This window comes from Podarcis muralis, chromosome 8 (genome assembly GCF_964188315.1).
Source record: "Podarcis muralis chromosome 8, rPodMur119.hap1.1, whole genome shotgun sequence".
NCBI lineage: Eukaryota > Metazoa > Chordata > Lepidosauria > Squamata > Lacertidae > Podarcis > Podarcis muralis.
Genome location: NC_135662.1, coordinates 49,739,953 through 49,761,039, shown reverse-complemented (window position 1 = coordinate 49,761,039; position 21,087 = coordinate 49,739,953). Strand labels below are relative to the sequence as shown.

The 21,087-nt window shown below is 41.9% G+C and overlaps 1 protein-coding gene across 1 annotated transcript; it reads right to left on the bottom strand.

Moving 5' to 3' along the window:
* Window positions 1–1,664: 1,664 nt before the first annotated feature.
* Window positions 1,665–20,269, bottom strand: IMPA2 (inositol monophosphatase 2). The gene is made up of 8 exons (XM_028737382.2): window positions 19,676–20,269; window positions 17,311–17,444; window positions 14,667–14,771; window positions 13,604–13,649; window positions 11,933–12,041; window positions 10,540–10,648; window positions 9,675–9,826; window positions 1,665–8,039 (listed from the first exon to the last, which is right to left on the bottom strand). Exons 1-8 carry the CDS (start codon window positions 20,252–20,254, stop codon window positions 7,924–7,926), a joined length of 1,350 nt encoding a protein of 449 aa, XP_028593215.2. The 5' UTR covers window positions 20,255–20,269; the 3' UTR covers window positions 1,665–7,923.
* Window positions 20,270–21,087: the final 818 nt, after the last annotated feature.

The following is a 21,087-nucleotide window of genomic DNA, read 5'->3' as shown; positions in this document are numbered from 1 at the left end:
CTTAAGAATCCTATGTAGGTCACTGAATTAATGTACACAGGGGTTGAAGTCTGGTTTTTAGTGCCAGGGCTCAATTCTGAGAAATGTGCAACATTTTTTACCTGAACTTCAAGGCCTGAAGTTCAGGCAACAGCGCATTACCTCATTTACCTGGGGGTGGACACAATTGCTTTTGTGTAGACATGGGTAGGATTGCACTCACTGAGTTCACTGAAAAAGAGATCCTCATTATGAACTCTCTCGACTGTGGTGCCAGTCTTAATGCAAATGTGTGGAGGAGACATCCTGAGCTCCTAACACCTTGTGTAAATATCAGCACATTAATCTAGTGACCAATAAATCTAATCAACAGCTCCTGCGAAAGTATGGTTGCCACCAAGATAAAAGAAAGGTAACTTTAAGACAGGAAACAAACAAGGATAATCTGTTTAGTCATTGCTCACTAGGATTATATTCTTTCAAATTTCAAGTAGGCAGGAAATTCTAGGAAGAGAAGAGACAACAGAACAATAAAAATAATGAAATTATAGTAATTTACTCATCTCAAAGCCTCCCTCTCTTCTCCATTACAACATATTGGCTAAAATTAATACAAAAGCCCAATATTTCCAATGGTTAGTTAGCTCTCCAAGTTCCAACAAGGATCTTACTCAACATTTTCAAGGAACCAAGACATGCTTCACTTTAAGGACAGGTATACCCTTCCCCTCCATTTCTTGTCTTGCTATTAATGTGTGTTGTGTGGCAAAATTGGCACTCTTGTTTTCTGTAGGCTTTTGAGAATAGTTTTAGATTCTTTCACTCTTTAGATCAAGGCATATGTGTACTGTACCATTTTGCTGCCTGTTCAACTTGCAGTTTTGCTGTCTGAAGCAGCATTTATATACCATATTTTTTGCTCTATAAGACGCACCAGACCACAAGACGCACCTAGTTTTTGGAGGAGGAAAACAAGAAAAAAAATATTCTGAATCCCAGAAGCCAGAACAGCAAGAGCGATCACTGCACAGTGAAAGCAGCAATCCCTCTTGCTGTTCTGGCTTCTGGAATAGCTGCGCAGCCTGCATTCACTCCATAAGATGCACACACATTTCCCCTTACTTTTTAGGAGGGAAAAAGTGAGTCTTATAGAGCAAAAAATACGGTAATTCTGTCATAAACCAATATTTATTTGTGTGGGAACTTCTTGTGGGCATACGGTTAAGGGTAAACACATCTTCATAACGAACACACGTCGTAACTCCAGCAAAAGATCCTAAACCTCTTGATAGTGTGTGTATGAATACATGTAAGTGGTGGACACGCATGTGGGTTCAGACACATACACTGTAACACATCTTTCCTTTCATAACGTTATAGACCTTAGCAATAACTAATTTTATGAAGACTCCTAACTGGTTAAATCACACCACAATCCTAACAATGTCTACTCAAAAGTAAGCCCCACAGGATTCAAAGTGGGTTGCTCCCAGGGAAATGGGGTTAGGATTGCTGCCTCAAAAAGGACGAGCAAAGCAGTACCAGAGGCACAATATCTTGTTAGTAAGCAGATAGCAACACTACAGTGACTATAATGAAATCACTGCTATGAGCATGATCATTTTTAATCACCCTTTCCTGAATGCACCAAAAAGTAATTTTCACTTGAATAAAATGAACACAAGTGCTAAATAAATCATTTAATAAAAGTTGCATGAGCAGTAGACTCACAAAAACTTTCAGTGGAAACACTGGATATTAATTTAACTATTAACTTTCCCTTTGGCCCAGCAAACTAAACTTTAATTTGACCAGTTATCACAGGTTAAGTAAAGTTAAATTAACTGAATCTTTCACCCTACTCCCAAGTGCTATGTAACATGATGCAAATACATTGGAAAACAGAAGTAATAGACAGTAAAATATCATAATTTCACCTTCAAATGTATTCATCTTTTATTTGTAGAATACATTAACAGAACTCCTAGAGGACTGTTTGCACAAGTTCGCTAGAAAACCTGTCCAAACATACAGAAGTGTGCAATAATACCAACCTGAAATGTATTAAAATTTAATAATAACAATAATGTCATTTTGACTTCATTTTGAAATATTTAAGCAATGACAAGCACCCTTGTATTTATTTGTAATTTGAAAAATCCCTCTTTAAACATATTGGTGGTAAAAACAAAGTCATGACTTGATGTGACCTTTTGTCTTGCATCTCAAACCCGACTTTCCCACTACCATCACCACACAAATGCATTTGATAAATAGAATGGCCAACAAATTTAATGCCAGCTCAGTATTCTTGACCCTCTTCCATTCTGCTCACTTAAACAAACACACTAAGAATATATTGTTTGACTCAATTAAATGTACATTCCTCTTCTTTTTAAAAAGCAGAAATGATTAAAAAACAACAACCCACAAATACTGTTTCAGGGTGAGGATTAGTGATGTGACTAGTTCTAAGCTAATCAATGCTATGTTCTGCTGGCATCTGGTGTAAACACAAATAACTTGTTTTCCCCTTATGACTGAACACTTAAAATATGACATGTAGACTTCAGTGGCCTCACTGCTTAAACTTATACAAAGTCTATAGCCACTCTATGGCTGTGATCCACATCTGAATGCGTTTCATGGCTGAAGGATTCCTAGCTTTCTTTTTTGAGGAAACATTTCAGAAGGGAGCCCCTGCATGTATCTAGGCTATTTATTTCCCTTTTACAAAGAGAACAAAGGCCCCTGCACATGAAAGGCTTTGGCTTGCATTCTAAGGCTGCAATTTTGCACAGTGCTTCACAAATGAAAGTCCTATTAACTATTTGAAAGGGGCTGATCATAAATGAGCATGATGTAGACAACAGCTCTACTAAAAGCAAGTAATACTAGTAAACACCACTGGGTTCCGGGTTGTACTCTTAAGCTTTTGGTTATACTTAACACCTGCAAACAAGTTACTCATTTCAGATTTTACATATATTTGAAGAAAAACCGCTAGTAGCTTTCAACAGTTACCCCTCCTGGAATCTGTCCAATGCTCTGTTAGTCATCTTTAAGCTAACAGATAACACTACATCTTGCAGCAAGGACTTCTGTGAGTTCACTGTACATTATATGAATCAGCACTTCCTCGACCAACCCATTTAATGCACAATGTACCGTATTTTTCGTCCCATAGGACGCACCTAGTTTTTTTGGGGGGGAAATAAAGGGAATTCCCCCCCCCTTTATTTCCCCCCCAAAAGCAGGTCAGGGAAACCGAACCAGGTCAAGGAACAGCGGGATGGCGGCGCTGCGCCTCCCTGCTGCCCCCCAAGCTTGTGGGGCTGGCCGATGTCTGCCTGGCGCGAGGGGCGCCCTGCTTCAGGGCGCCCCGCCCGCCGGGCGGCAGGCTGCTATTCACAGCCTAGACATCCCTGCGGGACCTCCCGCAGGGCTGCCTAGGCTGCGGATGTGTTCCCGAAGCGCCGGGAGCTCTGCTTTCAGCGCGCCCGGCGCTCCGGGAAGCAGACTACTATCCGCAGCCTAGACAGCCTGCCTAGGCTGCGGATGTCTTCCTGAAGCCTGTGCGTACCGACCCCTCTCGCTCTCCAAGCTTCAGCGAAAGCCTGCATTCGCCCCATAGGACGCACCCAGATTTCCCCTTCATTTTTGGAGGGGGGAAAGTGCGTCCTATAGGGCGAAAAATACAGTAAGTGTTTTGACAACATACATTAATACTTCTAATAATTCTGGATAATATTATTTAATTCAATAGTAGGGTTTACAGGATTCTGCTGCAACACATTAATTATTCCTCATAGCCCCATACAGAGGTAGAAATGTCTGGGTTACCAGATTTTACAGCAGTATTTCACAGATATGAATAGGTTTAGTCGAGAACAGTTAATGGTGCACAATTACTGTAAGAATCACACAGTATAAACAGATTCATAATTTTTATGTCTAAACATTGTAAACTAAGCCATTTAAAGGAAACCCATGCGCTCCCAAGTTCTTTATGTTGGAATAACGTCACACACAAAACTCCTCATTGTGCCGCACCTGAAAACAAAATACTTTGTGCTACCCAAAAATAGCAGAGTTGCTATTTTTTAACGTTTTGGTTGTCAGGATGGCCAGTTTCCTTCTGCTATTTTTTCAGTTGAAAATAGTAATGTGTATACAAAAAAATAACCAACATAATACCAAGACTTGTTAGACTCAGCTTCAATCACTATTTTTTCAAAGGATGGGATGGGGGAGTTAAATACTGTATATATATTAAAAATGAATGTACCAAGTCCAAATTCCATTGTTCTTTGGTGCTGTTTTTCTCTTGTGCCATGATTCTCATGAACCAACCCTCTCTCTAAGTTGCTATCAAAATCATTCTAGGGAGAAGAGCAATAGACATTCTGAATCATGGCGGGGGGGGGGGGCAATTGACAACCCTCCCCCTCAAGTGCCATGGCACCGACTAGCAATTATGCCTGCTATAAAAACGGAAATGAAGGAAATGAAAAAATGCATGAGTAGGACAACCTGTGCTTGTTTAATATGTTTTACTGTATTCAAATGGGATTTAGGTAAAGGTAAAGGGACCCCTGACCGTTAGATCCAGTCGCGGACGACTCTGGGGTTGCGGCACTCATATGCCGTTTACCTTCCTGCTGCAGCGGTACCTATTTATCTACTTGCACTTTGATGTGCTTTTGAACTGCTAGATTGACAGGAGCAGGGACCGAGCAAAGGGAGCTCACCCCATCGCGGGGATTCAAACTGCCAACCTTCTGATCAGCAAGCCCTAGGCTCCGTGGTTTAAGCCACAGAAAATCAGCAAAGGAGTTGGCAGTCCTTTAAGCCATAAAATAAGCTATTAGGACAAGCATTCAAGCACAGCATGAGTTTAGTGTTGGCACTAGTATTGGGTTTAGAGTTTGTTTTCCCACTACCTTCGCTTTGCCAAAACACACACAAAAACTATGCTGAAATTAAAAGCTTGAGAGAGACACAAAGGTGATCCACAATGTTTCTGCATTTTTAGGGCTTTCCTGCATACAAGTTCAATTACACAAAAACTGTTCATTTATTGTGCACATTCTTCATGTCTTTCTTCAAGTTTTCACTTCTGTTGGAGACACCACAATTTCCAAACACTCAAATCACAATACTTTATACCTGGGAAAATGAGACATTTCACACAGATAACACATTCATTGCCATTAATGTTCAGACTGGAACAGAGCAAACAACTCACAGGCACCAGAATATTTTTGCAATGCAATTAACAATGTGTGACAATATTTCCATTATATGGCTATACAGTATTTTGGTGAACCAGATGCACCAAATTAGAGGATTATTTCTGTGGCTGCTTTGCTTCTTACACCATACAGTGCTCCAGCAAAGAAGCTCTAAAAACACATACAAAAAATGCAACAGAAGCAAGGCTAACATGTAGCAATGTCTTGTGATTTTGCAGACCCTTCCATTCAGAACATTTATTTATAATATTTGCAAGTCACTTTTTCCATTCACAGAGTGGGTTGTGCTCAGAGCAGCATACATCACCATCTTATTAATATTCTTTGGGTCTTTACAATCTTTTTTCTTGCACACACATATAGCTAAATAGAATAGTAAACTCCTCTTAGACAGTAGGATGTCTGTTTATAAAGCCAGGGTTGTATTTCTATGGAACAAAAGAAAATTCCTAGCCCCAGATTTTCATATTGGGACCAACTGGCTCAGTCTCACAATCCCAATCCTGAGTATTTGTGCTTAAAAGTATCATTAGTTTTAATGGCAGTTATTTCCAGTGTGTTTAGGTGTAGAGGATCTTAACACGACACAGACTACTACAGGGGTAATGTTCTAGTATCTGGGTTTTGGTCATGATGCTGACTTTCAGTAGCTGCAGAAATTACAGCAATTATCCACACAGTTACTGTGGATAGATTCACATCATTTCTAAGGTCTAGCTCCCACAAAGGACAGATAAGGAAATAAATATTTTGTGGGCTGTAGTTGAAACAGCATGCATTGATTTATATGACTGAATGCTCTGCCATACAAAAATAAAGAAACAGAACTGCTACATTTAGGGAACTTGTATGGCTAACTTAGGATCATTTCTCTGACGTGCTAAATTTTGGTTGGTTGGTGTTTTTTGGTACAGAGAAGCATTCAGTCAGTCATGTGAGCCCACACCTGCAAATGGTAGAGTCCAGGAAGAGGTTTACCACATTATCTGCTATTTGTGAGAACTAAGCCTAAGTCATGACCCTTTCCTGCTCAAGCACTCAGTTCCATGGTTCTCTTAGCAACTGACTAAACACGGCCAAGACAGAAGATTCTGATGCTATTTTCAATAATTGGTTAAAATGCTTTGCTTCAGTCCTTTGAATATATCTCCCTTCAGAGCCCTTTTCAAGTATTAGCACCCAGTGGAAGAGACTTTCTTTGCTAGTGTTCTATAAAATCCACTATCGAAGGCAGCATGCCTCTGAATTCCACTTGATGGGAATCAGAAGAGCACCGTTGAACTCATGTTCTGCTTATGAGCTACATAGAATCACAGAATTGCAGTGCTGGAAGGCTCCCCCAAGGGTGATCTAGCTCTGCAGTGCAGGAACCACAGCTAAAGAATCCCTGAAAGGTTACCATCCTATGAAGGTTTTTCAAACAAGTCTCTTAAATATTGCAGAGTGCTTGGTGTTCCCTTTCCTTCACACCTGTCCAGGTTGGGCCCCAGAGATCTGCCCGCTCAGCTTGCCTGCCTCCCCTCCTGGCATTCTTGCTCACCCCCAGCTCTGGTGGTGGTGAAGCAAGCCCCCTCTGTCCTGGGGGAGCCAAAGGTGGGGTTGCCACTGGGCTCTCCCCCTCTCTTCATTAGAGGGGTCCAAACTGTCTTGGAGCCAAGGGAGAGAAGGCTCTAGAGTTCAGGGCTCATTGCATCCTAAGGCTGGAGGACCCATGGAGGACAAGGTGAGGCCTGATCTTCCCATATAGACATCTGGCTGGCCACTCTAGGATTCTGGACTTTATGGGCCTTTGGCACGATCTAGTAGGACTCTTCTTATGTTCTCACCTGAATAAGATTCCTCATCCCCACAGTAATGACTCAAGTGTAGCAGTGACCAATGTGTTTGTATGGCTGCCAAGCTAGTTCTGTGCTCAGTGCTATTACCTAGGTTAAAACCATCACATCCTTATGTGATGTTGTATTGAATTTTCTAGGTCATGAAAAAAACAACACCCTGCTGTGATTTATGTTGTGCTGCTTGATTGAAGCTGAAGATTTTCAAATGTTGGGAAAACAGCTTTTCATCATCTGATCAGCACCAATATCTACTATTTAAGTTACCCACATAAATATAATACACCGTTCAAGGATATGTGCCATTGCCACTTTTGACTGTGCTACATAAATGAGTGTAGTTGGTTTTTTTAAGTAAATAGAATTGTAACTATCTAAGGTTTGTTCTATACATGTACTTTTAAGTTTAGAATTCTCAAGCACTGTTGAGTGTGAGTACTTTAGGCACACAATTCGAAACAATTTTCCCTTTGCTGCAGAAAGACTAATTTACCTGAGATCTGCAAAAATAAAGTTTTATTTATATTTGAATGTGGTACAAACCCCGCTTCCCCTCTGCTTCAGCCTAAAAGAGGCAAGAAGTGAACTCAATCTGGGATACCTGTGATTTTTTTTAAAAAAAGCATAGCTGAAATAAATTCTCATTAAAAGGGGGCCAAGAAGCTTACAAAAATTAAAAATTTCCCTTCACCTTCCTATAATGCAAGTAATTTTTTTTCATAATACCTTTGCTATATAGACTGTATTAAGAAACATACAATTAAACCATTTATCCTATAAGCAAGCCATCCTGAAGGAAGCAATGTAGTTCTAAAAGGACAAGTTTCCTTGTTTTCAGGAATATGTAAGTCCGGTCAATTCTCATCATCTCGCCTATAGTGAATAGTCTGAATTTCCTGAGCTATGAATGCAGCCATTTCCTGGGTACCTGCTGCGACCACTCGGCATGACATTAGATCTAGAGGTCCACCTACGAAAGGAGAGGGATTTGATCAGTCAAACAAAGCACTTGAGGTTCAAAAGTAATGCGAGACTCTGTCCCCTCTGTGACTCAAACCATTTCCCATATAGTACAATTCATCAGATGCAAGACCTCCATTTCACGGGAAGACATTAAGGAGCAACGCTTAGCTGGAACGCACCCACCTTCCCTCTATCATAGGATGGGGCAACCATTGGGAGATAAGTAAGTTGCCTGTTCTAGATAGGGTTGCACTTTCTCTGAAGGAACATGTGCCCAGCTTGTGGGTACTCCTGGATACATTTTTGTCACTAGATGCCCAAGCGTCCTCTGAGTTTTACCAGCTGTTTGGTCTGGGATAGCCTGACCGCAGAAGTCCATGTGCTGGTAACCTTGAGGTTAGATTACTATAATGTGCTCTATGTGGCACAGCCCTTGGGTCTGCTGTAAACCTCCAGCTGGTGTAGAATGCAGCAGCTATGCTGCTGACTGGGACACATGGCTGATAGCATATGACATCATTGTTAAAACATAGGCACTAGCTGCCCATCTGTAACTGAGCCAGGTTCAAGGTCCTTGCATTCATTGTAAATGAACATCTTAGGTCCAGGATACCTTAAGGAATGCCTAAACTCTTATATCTGAACTTGATCACTGAAAGCATCTGCAATAGCATAGCTGGTTGTCAAGTTGGTGGGATTCATCTGACAACAACAACAAAACTCAGACGTTTTCTGCCCAGTAAGGGTGGAATGCTCTGCCAATAGACATTGAGCAGGCACCTTCAGTTTCAGCCTTTTAACACCTCCTGAAAACTTTTCTGTCACCAGACTTATGCAGGCAGTCTTTCCATATTACCGTATTTTTCCATGTATAAGACGCCCCCTATTTGTTGAGCCCAAAATTAAGAAAGAAATATTTTAAACACCAAACAATTTTGATATTTTATTAAATATTCAAAACACCGGTATATTTAGTACCGTATATTGAAAGATCGAACAGTGAGGCAAGCTGTGTAATGGCAGCTGCTCCTGTCAGCTCAGTGTAACTCCATTGTAGCTGCGGCTCCAGCTCTCCCGCGCCTGTGTGTTGCACTTTTGTCTCAGTATTTACAGTATGTACCGTATTTACTCCACAAGCGCCGGCAGATGCGAATGCTGATCGAGGAGCTGCGACTTCCAGAGCTGCCTGAGTGAGCGCGCTTGGGGAATGGGGGGGTCTGGGTAGCCAGGGGGCAGCTGAGGGAACCGAGTAGAAAGGACAATGTCTGGAGTGGGGGCTGCTGGGGGGGGAGTACCAGAACAGGGTTTGTTGTGAGGCCATTAGTGAGGTGAGGCGGGGGGGGGGGGGAAATAATATGGATGGTGGCATGTATTTATTTATATATTTAATTGCAACATTCAGTGTATAAGACAACCCCCAATTTTAAACTTAAATTTGGGGGGGTGGAGGAAATATCGTCTTATACATGGAAAAATACGGTAATTAGTTGATGGTACCTGTATGTAAATGTTATGTTTAGATATGTTTAGATAGATAGATAGATAGTTGTAAACAGCTTTTTTACGATGTGGTGATATGAATATTTTTATAAATAAAGGTGCATTATAAACATGTGTTACAAAAATAATATTTTTTGCTTACCTGAAGTATCCATCACAACACCACCTGCCTCTCTGATAATAACTGTAGCTGCCGCCAAGTCCCAACAGTGCAAGCCAAACTGGTAATATGCATCCGCAGCACCAGATGCTAGAAGACAGAGCGCCAACGTGGAGCTTCCAATGACACGAACCCTACAATAAATCACAGGTGGGAGCAAAAAGACTTGTGAAAAGAACGAAAACCATTGATAAAGCCAACCCATGAGTCAAGGTTAGAAAAACTAGTCATCAATTTTAACCAACGATTTGTTGCACAGACAAACTGGCATATTCACAACAAGTTAAAATATTATCTTAAGAAAAGCCAGTCATATGTTTCCAGTTGTTTGTCTCAACATCTCCCCCTTTCTTTACAATGTTATCATATCCAGCAAGCAATGTCTGTTTGTCCTATTCACTTGACAATGCAATACAAGGCTGCCCCGTCTTCATAACTCCCAAGCAAAAAGAAAAAGGAGGGGTGCTGACTGACTAACACTGAAAAGTTATATTGATGGTGCAGTGAACACTGGCAGAGAAAGAGGAGTGCGGAGGGAGCGCCCCGCCCCCACAGGCAATGTGCGCCAGGTCCCTGCGGGCAGCGCACCCCGCCCCCAGGATGCGTGCCAGCCCCGCCCCCGCCTGCTCTCCGCCCCCCCCTACGGGCCAGAGCATGAAGCTCCGCCACTGGCAGTGAATGGGGAAGTTGGTTCAGAGGGAGTTCTGTAAGTGCACCAGAATGCCTGCAAAAGTTTAGGTTCACTAAATTTAAATGGATGGCCTCAGTAACTGAAATGTTAATGAAGGTGCTGGTTCTTTTCTTTACAAAGGTTTATGATTTATTTACTTTTTAAAGAAGATCTTACCCATGAGCTTGGGCCTTAAGCAATCGCTCCATGTTGCTGAGAAATAGTTTCAAAGTGTCAGGATCTCGTTTTGGGCCAATCTCTGTTAAAATCAAGGCCTTTGAGATATCTGCAAGACAAAAGGTTATTTTGTATTATTGCAACAGCTTTTCAAAGTAGGTACTGTCCAATTTCTACTGTGAAGGATCTTTGGATATTTTACAATAAGATCGCTTTGCATGTTCATATATTTCTGTTCTTTTTTGAGAGTCCTGCTTATTTCCAAAAGCTTTCAACAAAATTCTGTGTCTTGAAATTATGGAAAACAAATCTGCTTATTACTTTTAGCTAAATACGTTTATTTGGAAGCAAAGTTTAGAATCACAGCAGATTCTGCAATAATATTCAGTCAAAATAATTCTACAGCCCATCAGCTCTAAGCCTATCACAAAATACATTTAAAACTTACAGTAGAATATATCATTCCTATCATATGATATTTGCAAAATTCATACGTGCAAAATTCAGAATTAATACTACCACCATGAACTAACATATTATTTTGAAAAAGCCTCTAAAGTGATTGCATAGCCTGCACACATTAGAAGCCTATCCCAAGTCCTAGTATTCTAGGACCAATTAACTGAATTTCAAGCTTTTGGACAACTTTTCTTTAGTGTATACATACATACTTCACATCCTACGTTAATTTTTTTTTAAATTTTCCATTGAGAAGTCTGCTAGTCTTCCTTAATCACAATAAAAAGTCTCTCTACTTCCACTGATAGAAATCAGTCAACATATTTTCCAACAAGAAATAGGTAATAAATAATCTAGAATTCCACTAACTCTGCAGGCTGACAGTGCTAATCCACCCTAAGTAGGCTGCTTCATTATTGCAGCCTCAACATGAAATGGGGTACACTTAAAATACTTTCACTGCAGTGGCTGTGATATTTAGAATACATTTTTTAAGGTAGTTTTACATAATTGTATAGAGATTCATGCCAGCCATTCATAAGATATGAACCATTCATAAGATATGAACTATGTCCACTCACCTGTCACTCAAGAGCTGCCTAATCATAAGATTAAGCAAGGGTCACCAGTTCTATTGTGGCCAAATTTACAGTGATTTATAAAAGCCTCTTTTAAACTATTAAGCTCAATAATTAAAGTATGGTATAGAAAAGAAGGACTACTTAAATAAATGTAAAATACATTCAGTTATGCAGAAGATACATCAAGGGTGCAATCTTATGTGCACTTACCTGGAAGTAAGCTCCACTAAACAGAGTGGATCTTACTTCTGAGTAAATATGCAGAAGATTGCTCTGTAAGTCTACCTACATATGGTAAAGACTCTCTAATAATACAATATTCAAAATATTTCTTTTATAGCGCTTAAACCAACCTGTCACTTTTGATACCTGAAGCCTTTTGTCATTACAAAATGCCCCTTGACCTCTTCTACCAGTGTATAATCGTTCTTCCGTGCAGTGATAAATTACACCAAATTCAAGCTTTAGCATTTCAGGAAAGGAAAAAGATTGTGAATGCAATTTGTATTATATATATTGCAATATAAACAGATTATCACTATATAAAATGCATATAAATGGCAGTTTATGCTACTAATAATAAAGAAGAAATGGTTTTGAGCATGCCAGACTTTCAACTTCACAAGGTACATAAAATTTCAATAAGAAATTAGTTAATCCATCTCCACAGACATTTTAGGGCTAATTCTTACATGTTCAGAAAGCCCCTGGAAATCTTTTCTGCACAGTGATGACACAATGAGCAAGAGCTCAACACATCAAACGTATCACACAACTGCTTAGTTTACAAGTTAAGCACCAGTTACTATCCAGATATAGTGCTGGCACAAAAACTCTTGTTTGCTAAGCCTGTTGTGTGGTGCTGCCTGGAGTAGCAGGACAGAGGCTTCAAGTAACCTACAGCACAAAATCCATAGATAAAAGGTCCAGTATCCCATCTCTGCTTTACCACTTGACATCACCCCCATACCTTATTTTACAGTTGCTTTGAATAAGTAAGTCTGACACAGGCATGTGAAGTTGTATCCTAAGAGTTACTAATATCTGGTGTTGAATATACAGTACAGGAGTAGTGATAAGAACTAAATGCAAGACTATTATCCCTACCCAACATGTCTTTGCCAAATATTATTCTATGGAACAGCTTTGTCCTTTCCACCTGCCATCTAGCAACAAGGGTGTGTGCCAGCCAACAGACAACATTTGTTGTTTCCCCTACAGCGTAGTCCTTTTCTGTTCTAGTGGGTTCTGCATGAAGAAAAACTGCATTGCATTACCATTGCATCTGTGTAATGCAAAGTCAGCTACTCTGCCCTTGAAGGAATAGTATCAAGGGCAGACTTATAAAGCCTGCCAATACAGGTTTTCTAACAGTCAAGACAAGAATGAAAAATTATGTTGCAGCACAGGTAGGTAGATGGCAATAGAAAAAAAACAACAACTGGTAAGTCTGCCACTTGATTGATGAGCTGGAAGCTGCTTGCGCAGTCACTCAGGAAACGAATAGCATGGCTTGATCTGATCTTTCCCTTGAGTATGACACTCCTAAATGCATTTACTTGGAAACAAGTCATGTTGATTTTAATGGACCTTATTTAAGAAAAGAGACATACATACATACATACATACATACATACATACATACATACTCCACATTTTTCTCTGACAGGGACTCAAGGTGGCTTACAAATTAAAAATAAGAAAAACATAGAAAAAGCCATCATTAAAAAACAATTAAACATTGATAGAATTAAAACATGCAAGACTACTTATAAAAACAGGTCCCTGAAAGTGGTAGGTCATAATAAGACTACTCACAACACCGAAGGATTGGTCTCAGGATTATGCAGATTGGTGTATTCAAACCAAGGTTATAACAGATTAACACTTCAAGATAAATACAGATAAATGGCTTTCTGTGAACTTTGTTATTTGTTATGAAGCTCACAAGATTCTCACTAAGTTTGTTAGATATTAATCTTTCACTTAATCATGATAGCAGCAGATAAAGCTTTATCCTATACCTCTTGATTAACAGCAAATCCAATGCTGACGGCCACAGTTGGAAACCTGTGTAAATAAAACCAGTTGCGTCTGTTAGTATGCTCTCTAAACAGTTAATTTCAACAACTTTACCTGTCAGAAATGTGATTGTGTTGGTTCTCAGCTAAGAAATTGGAGAGTCTTAATTTCTTTGTATCTAAAGGAATTGCACATTTTTACTTTTTACCTTTTAAAAACAAGCCCAATGGTTAAAGAATTAGGGGCATCCTGATCTGGTGGATCAGTTTAGCAGTGACCTTTCCCCTGTAGCTGAAGCAGAAATAGCTGACTTGACTTTGATTCTCAGAAAATCCCTTTCCCTTCTTCAAATCTTAGGATGCTGTGCAATTGATCAGAACCTGACAACTGATTCAACTACAACCGTCCCTCCCTCTTTTGAACTCTCCACTGAGTTTCAAAACCAGTTTGCCATGCTAATGGAAGGGAGAAGGAAAGTATATTGTTAAAAGCTATTGTCCTTAGGTACATTGTACTAGTCCAATAGTTCTCTGGATTTCAGCCAGAGCCTCTGATGATAAGGGACTCTTTTAGAATAAGGTTTTTATAGGTAACTGGTATGCTGAACTAAGGTGCCAACCACTACAGTTGTTGATTGTTTGTGGTACAGCAATGGTAGCTTCAAATTCTTGTGCTACTTAGTAACTACACCCTTTTGGTACTTGTCCCTGCACTTGTGTTTTGGTGCTATTCAGTTCTGCCCACCTGTACTAGACTTCCACAAGGCACTACATGGGCAAGAACCTATCTTGATAGTAGCCAAACTATGTAACAAAGGAATTGAGTGTGTGTACTCCCCTCACAATAACACTTGGGAAGCCCCAAGTCATAAACTAGAATCGAGTTTGTGCATATGCACTCATCAGTCTTCCTCCCAAAGCACTGGGGCAGAAGTTGACTCAAGAAAGTAACCTTATATGCAAGCAAGCCTTACTCAAATAGGTTGGACACAGAAAAAGAAAGAATGACAGAGAGCTTGAGAAAAGGCAGACATAGCTTTTTTTGCAGCACTGTTTATGGATTTACCTATGTACAAAATTACAGGTGCCATCAACAGGATCAATAATCCAGGTAGGGCTGTCACAGAGAATGCACTTTGAACCAGCAGCGGTAGCTTCTTCAGCAATAAACCTATAATGGATGAGAAAATTAAAACTGAATTATTACTTATTGGAAGGCACTTAGGCACTGGCATTCCCAAACATAGCTGTTTTCTGCTACATTTGGCCTTAAACAAGCATCAGATAAAGTACTAAAAGTTATGCTAAGGGGATCTATGTGAGTCTTTGCATATTACCCAAGAGCACATATAGAAGGTGTTTAAGTGACCTTCAGGGCCTCTATGGAGGTTTCAGGGTCTTACACAAAGGGAAACCCATGTATCTTCACTCATGAAAAGCTGTGTGTGAATACAATGTAGCAACAGTTTGTACATCACAACAGGTAAGGTAAAGGTAAAGGTACCCCTGCCCGTACGGGCCAGTCTTGCCAGACTCTAGGGTTGTGCGCCCATCTCACTCAAGAGGCCGGGGGCCAGCGCTGTCCAGAGACACTTCCGGGTCATGTGGCCAGCGTGACATCGCTGCTCTGGCGAGCCAGAGCCACACACGGAAACGCCGTTTACCTTCCCGCTTGTAAGCGGTCCCTATTTATCTACTTGCACTTAGGGGTGCTTTTGAACTGCTAGGTTGGCAGGCGCTGGCTGGCACCCCGCCGCGGGGATTCGAACCGCCGACCTTTCGATCGGCAAGCCCTAGGCGCTGAGGCTTTTACCCACAGCGCCACCCGCGTCCCGATCACAACAGGTAAGAGGTGTCATTTTGGATGACAGTCAGAAGCACATATAGAAGATATACAAGTCACTCTGCAATGAGTAGTTTCCTTACTATTGAAATAAAAACTATTGAGTAAGATTCAACTTTTTTCCAATATATGAACCAGGCAGGCACATGAATAGAAAATGCCTGTTCATCACTATCATGTCTTATTTGGCTTTAAATCGCAGTGTGGGTTCCCTAGTCATGTGATTGCCATATTTGGACATCACACTAAACCATGGTTTAGCATGAAGAGAATGAGCTGCACCAAGCTTTGGCCTCCCTTTCCAGGACACAAGGAGATCAGAAGCCTAAACTGAAATTAATGCTTACTATGATTTGTTTCCAAGAACAGGACCATTTTTACACAGAACACCACATGTATTTTTGAACATGTCTTGCGCTATAATGCACATGCAACCCTTGACCTTTTGCTGCACTGTGTGTACATTCCAGCAATTAGTTTCAGCTTGCGCAAAGGACATCAAGCTTTACAAGATTACCCACACCTGGAAGAGTTACAGTTTTCCCACCTTTTCACAGCTATTCTTTCCCAATTAAAACTAGATGGCAACTGTCTATTGAAGCTTAGTGCTATACTTGTGAAAACAACCTTCAATTCCAGCCTATATAAAGGGAAGGTTACTGTTTTTGTTGCTGCTGTTGGGCTTTTTTTCATGTGAACAGATGTCCACTAAGATTAGGCTAAAACTACTATATTCATTTCATTACGGGAAATCTAATCTGGATTTGAGAAGACATTGGAGGCAGGAGAATTAAAAAAGAACACACCCTTTTAACATGTTGTCTCCCACCCATGGACAACCAGTTATATTCAACAACTCTCACCTGATGTTTAACTGGAGGAGTAGAATGGTTACAGGAAGGTGGTCAACCTTTTGTTCTCCTGAGGACAATCAGTCACCCTTTCTCTGCCAATCAGCAGAGGAGCAGGGGGCAGGTACCTCTCCATCACAGGACTGTGCTGAGAGGAAAAGCCCTCCCCTCCTAGCCCAGCATCGTGATGGTAAAGTAAAGTGTTCCCAGTTCTGTCTTTCCCCCCTCATTGCAGTGCTATGCTTTGAGAAAACTCACTGAATGACTATCTCTCAGTCTAACATATCTCAAAGCACTGGGATGGGCTATACATTTTATTGCATAACTAGGGATCCAGCTAGGTTGAGGGCTGCATGTCAGTGGTAGACAAGGTGAAACCCACACGTCCCCATGCTCATCCATCCCCCTTTCATAAGTTATTTACAAATCTTCCCTTCTCTCCCCCACTGCTAGCAATCTGGCAATTAGGTTTAGAACAAAGGCCCCCATTTGCATGAATGGGATCTGTTTTCTTAAGCCTAATTGCCATTCCGGCTCCTCACAATCTTTAGAAGAGTAGCAACATATGGGGAAGGTTAACTCACCATGGCTAGCTCTCACCACCACAAAAATCACTCCCATGCAGCAATTAGGGTTAAGAAAAATGGTCCCAGCTAATTGCTTCATGGGGCTGAAACAGATGAGGGAAGGCTGCAGGATGGATGCAAAAGCTCAATGTGCTGCATCTAGCCTACAGGTTGCCAGTTCCCCATCCATTTATGACATCTTCAGACAATTGGCGGCACATTTAAGTTTATCACCAACTGTACGCTTGACAGAACTGTAGCCAATCCCTGTTATCTTACTAGTGTACGTCAGGTGCATGTTTGTATCATTCAGTCACTGCATTCATACAATGTGTGAAGCAGCTTATTAGTATTGATATTCTCCAAGCTTTCTTATTCACAGAATGACATTTTCAATTCCAGTTCAAAACATACGTAACTTGCCTAGGATAATATCATAGCTGGACCTACCTGTGAGAGGGAAATTTTTCTTTCAGAGCAGAAACAATTAAGTTTTCCACAAAGTGATCTGTTTCTGTCACAAGATCTGCTGCAGAAGTTTTGGTAGACACTTGTTTTTCCTCAGTGAGAGCTTTGCTAATAATCTAGAAAAATTAAATCAGAAATTACTTTACCATTTCCCTCCACAGAACTCTCAACTGACTCAAACGACAAGCAAAAGACAAAAAAAGTTCAGTTATGCCCATATAGAATTGCTTAAAAACATCAAACGGGTTTTGTAAAATCAAATAAAAATTATTCCCATCAAAAAAAAAAATTCAAATTGGTACTGCTGTGACATGTCACCAATATTTGAGAGACACTGGTCTGTGCTGATGTACACAATCAGGATGTAAAAATCCATTTGGTTACATTTTCAACATTTAGAACTTTGCTGTCTTGGAAGCCACAGGTTTTTCTCTAAATTATTATAAGCACAAATGTATTTTTACATATTGTTTCACAGTGATTTCCATGGTGAAATTATCCTGAAGAGAGCAGGTAAGATGTTTCATCACTCAGAGGCAGAGGATGGGTGAGAGGGAGGGCTATCTGTATGTGGTCTTAAACACACAATTGTTTCCAGAGAACAATGAGCATATCTTCCCCTTGACGACTACCAAATTCTGCTTTAGTAGCTTGATAGCCACCCAAATTTTAGGAAGGAAGGGGAGACTTCAACGAGATAGTATTTTTACACATTTTTGTTTCAACTGAAATCAAAAGGAATTGCTTTTGGATTAAGTCCCTTTCCTTCAAAATGGTTTCAGAATGCGACCCTATAGTAGCAGGGCATGCTTACCCAATTTACCTATTACTTCTGCTTTAATTTGACAACTCAGAAGAAGCTGTGTTATACTGACACAGGCCTGGGGCCATCTAGCTCAGTAATGTGTATACTGACAGTGGTTGTCCACCATTTTAGACAGGAATCTCTTTCAGCCCCAGCTGGGGATGTCAGGGACTAAACATGGAATCTTCTGCTCTTCCACAGAGCTATGGTCCTTCCCCATGACTCCTCCTGGTAACTGTTCGGAAACTGCAGCTGGTAGAGAATTTAGGGGCCAGATTGCTGACTGAGGCAAGTTGGGTCCTGTCCTTGTGAGAACAGTCCTCACATTTCAGGACTGAACTCTGACATTGAAAAGAAATTACAATCAATCTGGCCTGGAAAGAGAACCTGATTATTATTATATATGGGATCACTCTTACCTTCAAATACTGCTCTATTTTTGCATATCGATGTACAGTAGTTCTTACTGGGTCATTTTACTGGGATTTCTTATCATGCATAGTTCACCTTACCTGTATGTCAAAACACCTTTTCAACTACCAGTTAATGGAATGCTATTGGCTAGAAACTGATACAGTATTTCCTTTAACTCATTTTTTTCCCCAACCTATACATTGCCCTTTAAAAAAGGGGTCACATCTTAACAATGTGGCTCCTTAAATGGTATCTGAAGTTGGCAATGGAAAAGCAAGGCATTCCTAGTGAAATCAGGACTACAGACTCTTACCCAAACTCTTGTTGAATATTAACAAGATACATCCTTGACACTGAACACATTAATGCAGATACAGCAATGATGCAATACAGATTACTCCCATTTAAACCCACCCAACAACCTCAAATTAATGTGTTGGGGTTTTTTTAAAACTAAGTGTTCCAACAATGTTTTCTTTGATATTTTACCATGGGCTACTTTTAGGCCAGGTAGTTAAGAAGAGCCATTTCTGTAATGTCCAGAGATGCAAGGTAGCTTTCCTTTGCCCTTTTGTTTGACCTGGCTCAGTTGAACCCCATTTACCCTCTAAACTGTTAATCCACAGTTAGCCCATATCTGAGTTCATTTCTGGAAAAAGTACTTCTGTCCACCAGTTCTCTCTCTTTCACCAGCATCTCCCCATTCTCTTCTCCACGTGTAATCTTATGCACTTGCTCGGGAGTAAGAGGGAGCTATTCAACTAAATGCACCTCGCGTCTCCGCCAAACATGCACAAACTCGACCGGCCAGCCAGAATTGACAAGGCTTGCGGTACTCAGAAGCTCTGTCCGCAACCAGGAGACCTGGCTCTTCGCTGCCCAGCAGGTAACATTGTGTGTGTGTGTGTGAGAGAGAGAGAGGGGGGGGAGGAGAAAGAGAGATGCAGCTATTTCTCAAGCCCCACACGAATCTCAAAAGGAGGCAGAGAGGCATGTCAATCCGTGTTTGGAGCTTATTCTTGCTTATAGACCCGCAGGGTCGGGGGAGGGGCAGCAGCGAAATGAAACACCGCCCCCTCCCCCTTGCAACCCTGCTTCCCCAGAGCCCCCCACGTGGCGCCTGCTCACCTGTCCGGCCCGGAGCGCCAGCTGCACCGCCACCTCCATGCACTCCTTCCACGGGTCGCCCGGGCTGGCGGCCGCCTCGCCCCGTTTCTGCTCCCCGCTGGCCTTCATGGTAGCCGCTGCCCCCCTCCCTTCCAGGACGCCTCCGCCTTCTCGGGGCCCAAGTGAGGCGGCCTCCCCTCCTCGGTCCCCAGCGCGCGGGGAGGGCGAGCAGGGGGCTGGGGCGCAGCGCTTGCTCAGGCGTCGCTCGTGCAACTTCCCCGCCGCTTGGCTGGGGCTGCTGCTGCTGCTTCTCCTCCCGCTCGCTGCTGGACTTCTGCTGCCCCGCTGCGTCCCCGCTCCGACTTTCCTCGTCCGTCTGGCTCCCGCGTCCTCTTTCCTCGCTCGGGGAGGCGAGAGAGGCGCTGACGGCTCAGAGGCGCCGCCTCCTTGGGCGAGAGTGACGGCGCTTTGCACCCATCCAGGAGCGGCAGCCTCCTCGCCACGCAAAGCCCGCTCGCTGGCTGCTAATTTTAGGACGCCGTTCAGACTGCTTGTGGCAGCAGCCGCAAAGGCTGGGCCCTTGAGCAGAGGACGAATCATGGGCTCGGGTGTGTGTGTGTGTTTGTGTGTGAGAAATAGGATGTGGCTGACAGGAAGTCCCTCGCTTCTTTCAGGCAGCCGCCCGCCTCAGTTTAAGATCTGGTCTCTTCCTCACCTCTTCCTCTCTGAAGTTGCTTCTGACTGCAGAACACTTTGTCATTGTTGCCATACAGGGTCGTTCAGCTTGCCAACCCCCGGCGCTGTTTCCCCTCACTTTAACCCCGGAGAAATGCCCCTTTCCCACCCCATGTAATTATGGAGCTTGCCAACCGCATTTCTGCAGAAATATCCATGCCTCCCCTCTCCTGCACACAAACCACCCCCACGGAAAGCTCCTACATCTTGCTCTTCCCACGCATTGCATCTGTTAACATACTTTTCACCTTCCGCCCAGTCAGGGCTGGACCAAGACACAATTGCGCCGTTCTGAGGTGAACCACAAAATGGTGCTCCCTCGTCTCCAGGGAAGGAGTGAGTGAAAATCTAGGAGCAAGCAGTGAGTTAAGATCTACATCCTTGCCCAGCCCTACACCCAGTTAGGAAGCCACAATTTCCTCCTGTTCTGCAGAACTTTTAATACCTCTGCTTTCATCTCCACCCCATTCCTATGCCTCCTACTTACTTTCTCAAGGCTGTACATTTTGTAGGTTTAAAAACAGATGTACATAAATGCACAAAGGATCAGGTTCTTCGTGTACCTGTTATGGCGCATTTCGCTGCAGAAATTGGATATGTTATCTAAATAGATCAGAACCCGAAAATATGAACCAATTATGTGGTCAGTTCCTAGCCTAACATTACATTTGTTCCTAAATTATGAGAATGTTGCATCT